The sequence below is a fragment of the Alosa pseudoharengus genome, unplaced genomic scaffold (assembly GCF_046254945.1).
Source record: "Alosa pseudoharengus isolate Yale_2024_CS ecotype anadromous, Long Island Sound unplaced genomic scaffold, YU_APseudo_1.1 YU_APseudo_1.1_scf_1, whole genome shotgun sequence".
NCBI classification, from domain to species: Eukaryota; Metazoa; Chordata; class Actinopteri; order Clupeiformes; family Clupeidae; genus Alosa; species Alosa pseudoharengus.
Window position 1 is genome coordinate 41,445,386 of NW_027468564.1, and position 7,500 is coordinate 41,452,885.

The 7,500-nt window shown below is 42.5% G+C and overlaps 1 protein-coding gene across 1 annotated transcript in view; it reads right to left on the reverse strand.

Moving 5' to 3' along the window:
- The window catches only part of sdk1b (sidekick cell adhesion molecule 1b), an 84,375-nt gene that overhangs the window by 24,632 nt on the left and 52,243 nt on the right, over positions 1-7,500 (reverse strand). The window contains exon 15 of the mRNA XM_076289753.1: positions 5,381-5,575. Within this exon, the coding sequence (XP_076145868.1) occupies positions 5,381-5,575 (195 nt within the window). The remainder of the gene's footprint in view (positions 1-5,380; positions 5,576-7,500) is intronic.

Below are 7,500 nucleotides of genomic sequence, written 5' to 3' on the forward strand. Positions count from 1 at the left end.
ATTGCATCATTAGTATGCAGAGAGCATATTTTGTCATCTTGCTGTCTTTCGATCTATTTCGCTTGATTTTTTTTTGGTCTTTCTCTCTCCTTTTACCATCTCTCTCTCTCTCTGTGTCTCTCTCTCTGTTCACTCAGTTAAAATAAGCTCTTCTGTTGTCGTTGTCAGATGCCACAAAATGTTGGGGACATTCACACTGACACACGTCCTTTGCCTCCAGGCACTCAACTTAAATAGTCTCTGTATGGAAGGATGCAACTTGACCGTTGCAAGGCACCTTGTGTTAATATGAGCGAAACGCAAGTAGAAGGTTGAAAAAAGGGTAAAAAACGTTTGCTGCTATGTGTCTTAGTTAAGTTTGGGAGCTACATAATTCGTTCAGTATGACATATCATAGCAACAACATGCACTCTATCAATTTCCACGTCTCTTTTGAACTCTCTGTATTTTAGGTATTGAATACGTCTTTTAAAAAAATGCTTGTCTAGCATGCATCTGTTTTTCTCCCTCTGGGTCTGTCAAAAATATTCCCCATAACTCCCCTACTCTCTTTTTCCATCTCACTCATGAGATCTCTCTCTCTCTCTCTCTCTCTCTCTCTCTCTCTCTCACTGTCTCTCTCTCTCGCAGATGCAAGCTGTATTACTGTGGAAACCTGTAGACATGGAACACTCCAATGGTTCCATATACCCAGCATGTCCAACAGCACACACGACACACACGCATAAACACACATGGACCTTTCACTCAAACTATTACTATAGCATGAAAGAGGGAGGGAGGGAGAGAGAGAGAGAGAGAGAGAGAGAGAGAGAGAGAGAGAGAGAGAGAGAGAGAGAGAGAGAGAGAGAGAGAGAGAGAGAGAGAGAGATGGGGAGGAGGGCAGAAGGAGATGTGTCAGACATGATCATAGGCATTTTGATAATGGACAGTGTGAAGAGAGGGGGAGGAATAACAAGGAAATGAATGACAGAGAGAGACAGACAGGAAGACAGACAGGCTAGATACATATACAGGAAGACAGACAGGCTAGATACATATACAGGAAGACAGGCAGGCTAGATACATATACAGGAAGACAGGCAGGCTAGATACATATACAGGAAGACAGCTAGATACATATACAGGAAGACAGACAGGCTAGATACATATACAGGAAGACAGACAGGCTAGATACATATACAGGAAGACAGACAGGCTAGATACATATACAGGAAGACAGGCAGGCTAGATACATATACAGGAAGACAGACAGGCTAGATACATATACAGGAAGACAGACAGGCTAGATACATATACAGGAAGACAGACAGGCTAGATACATATACAGGAAGACAGACAGGCTAGATACATATACAGGAAGACAGACAGGCTAGATACATATACAGGAAGACAGCTAGATACATATACAGGAAGACAGCTAGATACATATACAGGAAGACAGACAGGCTAGATACATATACAGGAAGACAGACATGCTAGATACATATACAGGAAGACAGACAGGCTAGATACATATACAGGAAGACAGGCAGGCTAGATACATATACAGGAAGACAGCTAGATACATATACAGGAAGACAGCTAGATACATATACAGGAAGACAGACAGGCTAGATACATATACAGGAAGACAGACAGGCTAGATACATATACAGGAAGATAGGCAGGCTAGATACATATACAGGAAGACAGACAGGCTAGATACATATACAGGAAGACAGACAGGCTAGATACATATACAGGAAGACAGCTAGATACATATACAGGAAGACAGCTAGATACATATACAGGAAGACAGACAGGCTAGATACATATACAGGAAGACAGACAGGCTAGATACATATACAGGAAGACAGGCAGGCTAGATACATATACAGGAAGACAGACTGGCTAGATACATATACAGGAAGACAGGCAGGCTAGATACATATACAGGAAGACAGACAGGCTAGATACATATACAGGAAGACAGACAGGCTAGATACATATACAGGAAGACAGACAGGCTAGATACATATACAGGAAGACAGCTAGATACATATACAGGAAGACAGACAGGCTAGATACATATACAGGAAGACAGACAGGCTAGATACATATACAGGAAGACAGCTAGATACATATACAGGAAGCCAGACAGGCTAGATACATATACAGGAAGACAGACAGGCTAGATACATATACAGGAAGACAGGCAGTCTAGATACATATACAGGAAGACAGGCAGGCTAGATACATATACAGGAAGACAGGCAGGCTAGATACATATACAGGAAGACAGACAGACTAGATACATATACAGGAAGACAGACAGGCTAGATACATATACAGGAAGACAGCTAGATACATATACAGGAAGACAGACAGGCTAGATACATATACAGGAAGACAGACAGGCTAGATACATATACAGGAAGACAGGCAGGCTAGATACATATACAGGAAGACAGGCAGGCTAGATACATATACACGAAGACAGCTAGATACAGGAAGACAGACAGGCTAGATACATATACACGAAGACAGACAGGCTAGATACATATACAGGAAGACAGACAGGCTAGATACATATACAGGAAGACAGGCAGGCTAGATACATATACAGGAAGACAGACAGGCTAGATACATATACAGGAATACAGACAGGCTAGATACATATACAGGAAGACAGACAGGCTAGATACATATACAGGAAGACAGGCAGGCTAGATACATATACAGGAAGACAGGCAGGCTAGATACATATACACGAAGACAGCTAGATACAGGAAGACAGACAGGCTAGATACATATACACGAAGACAGACAGGCTAGATACATATACACGAAGACAGACAGGCTAGATACATATACAGGAAGACAGACAGGCTAGATACATATACAGGAAGACAGGCAGGCTAGATACATATACAGGAAGATAGACAGGCTAGATACATATACAGGAAGACAGGCAGGCTAGATACACTGTACAGAAACAGTGAGCAGGACAGCAATACAGAGATAATAGAGAAACAGCTAAAACAAGTGGCCATGTCCAGGAGACAGAGTAAGAAGAGAGGGGATGATCAACAAAAGGGCAGATAAAGAAAACATGGGACACAGCCATGATGTACTGTTAACAAGTGCATGCCGTGATGTGAAAAGTGTGTGTGTGTGTGTGTGTGTGTGTGTAAGCATGTGTGTGTGTGTGACCATATGTGTGTGTGTGTGTGTGTGTGTGTGTGTGTGTGTGTGTGTGTGTGTGTGTGTGTGTGTGTAACCATATGTGTGTGTGTGTGTGTGTGTGTGTGTGTGTGTGTGTGTGTGTGTCTGTAACCATACTGTACGTGTGTGTGTGTAACCATATGTGTGTGTGTGTGTGTGTGTGTGTGTGTGTGTGTGTGTGTGTAACCATATGTGTCTGTGTGTGTGTGTGTGTGTGTGTGTGTGAGAGGAGAGGAGAGAAGCGGGAGCCCTGCTGTGATATCCATTGCCTGTTGAATTACACAACACTCTCCCTCTTCCACTTAACACCAGCAACGAGAGGAGGATGAGGAGGAGGAGAACAGGAGGGAGGCCTAAAAGAATGACCGCATGGGGGGGGTGCACACTTAAAATGAACAGCGTGGGGGAGAGAGAGAGAGGGTGAGAGAGAGAGAGAGAGAGAGAGAGAGAGAGAGAGACATGTCTACAGTACATACTTACATACAGTACACATCTTATATGTTAATTTCACAATTCTGTTAAACCTTTATTTTTAACCTCTTACGTGTACATGTAATTGAGCTTTGGCAATAATGTTCCTGAAACGTTCATGCCAATAAAGCATTCTTGAATTGAATTGAATTGACACACACAGAGAAAATAATGCCATATCTTCATGTTCTGCTTTGACAATGTAAAACCAATGTCATGGCAATACAGTTGACTTGAATAGGAAAAAAATAAATCTGACAGAGGAGAAAGAACAAAAGAGAGGGAGAGATAGAGAGAGAGTTGCTATTTTACAAGTTGATATGTGATGTTTTGTTGTTCTTTATGCTTTAGCAACACTGCACCTCAGCAGCCATGCTAATGAAGCAACATTACAGTAAATTGAAAAGCGAGAGAGCAGGGCTTGGGAGAAGATAGAGGACAAAGAAAAGAAGATACTATTACAGGTGAAACAAGGGACCAGGACACAAGAGGAGAGAATTATCAGGAAGACTCGGAGATAAAGCGATGAATGGCAAGATCGAGAGAGAACAAATACAAGATGGCTGACAGAGAAAGAACGAGCAGCAAAAAGAATGAAAAGAGAACATTATGAAAGAAGGTATCAGCGGAGAGGTAAAAAAAAAAAGACTAAAAGAATGATCAAAAAATGATCAGAACAAAAATAGTTAGAAAAAATGGAGCTTCGCTGCTTAGACCTATCAAAAGAAATAGAATAAAAAATGAGTTACTGATAATGACATGATAAGTAATGAAAGAACATGGAGGAGGGCTTGAAGTAATATCAGAAAAGTGGAGGAGGGAGAGACAGAGTGATGGCTGAATGTGGGGGCAATGATAGAGAGAGGGAGAGAGAGAGAGAGAGAGAGAGAGAGAGAGAGAGAGAGAGAGAGAGAGAGAGAGAGAGAGAGAGAGAGAGAGAGAGAGAGAGAGAGAGAGATGAGAGTCTTTATGCCAGTCATGCAGTCAGTGCGATAGTGTGAGCTGAGGGGATCAGGGTGCATATCTACAGCTATTACTCTCATAATCACCAGGATTTCAGCATGGAGCCACCACTCAGCCAGGGTACGTGTGTGTGTGTGTGTGTGTGTGTGTGTGTAAAAAGAGAGTGTTAGTGACTGTGTGTGTGTGTGCGCATGTGTGTGTACAGTATATGTCATTGTGCCTGAGAGTGTGTGAGTGTGTGTGACAGAGAAATAAAAAGTATGTGTGTGTGGTATGGTGTGTGTGTGTGTGTGTGTGTGTGTGTGTGTGTGTGTGTGTGTGTGTGTGTGTGTGTATGTGTGAATGTCAGTGTGTGTTAAGTATGTGTGGGTGACTGTGAGTCAGAGAAAATAAGAATGTGTGTGTATTATTGACTGAGCCAGTGAGAGAGAAGGAGGACTGTGAGGGAAAAAGTTTAGCATCAGATCTGTGTGTGTGTGTGTGTGTGTGTGTGTGTGTGTGTGTGTGTGTGTGTGTGTGTGTGTCTGTCTGTATTACATTAGCTTCCTCCAGCTCTCCATAGTCTTGCTGTGTGTGTGTGTCCCTTCTCTTCACTTCTCTTGTTGGTGGTGATGACCAGTACTGTGTGTGTGTGTGTGTGTGTGTGTGTGTGTGTGTGTGTGTGTGTGTGTGTGTGTGTGTGTGCGTGCGTGTGTGTGTGTGTGTGTGTGTGTGTGTGTGTACTCCTGGTCCTTCTCACCTCTCTTGTCCGTAGTGATGACCAGTGCCTCCTCCGGTTCGCCCCAGCCCTGCTGCGTGCGTGCGGCGATGCGGAACACGTAGGCCTGCTCAGCACTCAGGCCCGTCACGGTGAATTGCCGCGCGTTGGAGCCCACCTCGACCGTGGTGAACTTGTTGGGGTCGCCAGCATCCAGACGGTACGAGATCTGATAGCCTGAAATAGATTAAGATTCCTTTAAAGCCCTCCTTGGTAGGATTAACTATATCCCACCCCCCCTCTGCTGGAGAAGTTGTGCATTATGCTATATAAAAACTGTGGAGAAAAAAGTAACGATAAAGCCCATGGATTTGTTTACAAGCTAGCGAAATGGTTAGCATAAGTTTGGCAGAACAACGTTGATGTTAAAAGGTAAGAAACACGGTTGGTTTTCCGCCTGGGTGTGCTAGAGGGAGCGGGGAGTGTCACCATTTTCACCGGAACAGTGCCAACTAAGGAATAGAAAAATAAAAAGCTAATACATAAGAGTGTTTGAAACTAAGCTAGAAATAAGTTGACAGTATTATTAACTATTAATTCACTTGCACATGCACAATCAACTGGACTGCTGCAGTGACATCTTCTGGTTTATTACATGACATAGTACACAGTATTGCAGGTTTATTATCCTCTTTGCACTGAGGAAAGCCATGGTCTAAAAAGTTTGCACAGCACTTTGCAAATTTTTTGCACCTTTTGCACATACTGTATGTCTGTAAAGCCCTGAATGTATAAAAATATTACACTGTATGCGAGACCTTCCTGGGTGTTAATCTATACCTCCTGTTACCACTCCAGAGTTTATGATTTATAACTACATTTGAAGAGCTTGGTCATCATAAATGTAAAATGTAAATTTTGTTTTCCAAGTACTTTCAGTGTAACTGTAATTGGGTTATTGTTATTTGATTGATCTTTTCTCAATCCAAACAACACAACTGCAATTTCATTGATATTACCTGAAATACAAAATTAAATAACATGACTTATTAATGTTTTCAAAAAATGGAGATTTGGAACCAAACTCTTCATTTTTTCATTTAGTTTTATTCATTTAGCCAAAGTGACTTACAAGTGAAGTACAACATTCAACAAGAGACCTTAAAGTAAACAAAAAGAAAGCAAAAGTAAACAAGCAAACAAAAACACTATAATACAAATCAAATGGGCTTAAGAGATACACAGGGGGAAAAAAGTCTGGAAGAATTAAGTAGAGAAGATCCATTTATAATATATAACATGGTTATAATTTTATTTCTTAACTACTTTTTTAACTTTTTTTTTTGTTCGTAGCTAGAGGGGCGACTCCAGTCTTCCCTTCCGGTGTCTGTGGACTGTTCTCATCTGTTTTTTTCTTGGCAAGACAGCTTTGGAAGCTTTGGCAGGAGCAATGGTTCCCCATAGACCATGCCACTCAAGGAGAGGCGTGTGAGTATGAGTATGTGTGTGGGATGTGCGTGTGTGTGTGTTTGTGTTTTAGTGTGTGTCTGTGTGTTTGTGTGCAGGTTTGTGTTTGTACAGTATGTGTATGTGGGTGTGCGCCTGTGTGTGTGTGTGTGTGTGCTTGTGTATTTTGTGTGTGCTTGCTTGTGTATTTTTTTGTGTGCTTGCTTTTGTGCTTGTGTGTGTGTGTGTGTTTGTTTAAGTGTGTGTGTATTCGTGTGTGTGTGTTTACGTGTGTGTGTGCGTGTGTGTGTGTATGTGTGCGTGTGTGTGTGTGTGTTTACGTGTGTGTGTGTGTGTGTGTGTGTGTGTGCGTGCGTGTTTAATCTCTAATCCCCCAAGAGAGCGATGTGTTAGCTTGGCAGGAGCTGTCTCCGTCACGGTGGATTAGCGCGTGAGGAAACACCTGAGCGCGTGTCAGAGTAACCCCGGCAGTGCAAATGATGTGCATCAGCCCAGGACCTGTGTCTTACGTCTTACACGCCTGCTCAGTGCTCACACACACACACACACACACACACACACACACACATGCCTACACACACACACACACACACACACACACACACACACATGCCTACACACACACACACACACACACACACACACACACACTCACACACACACACACACAGACACTACAATGTGTGTCAATTGTA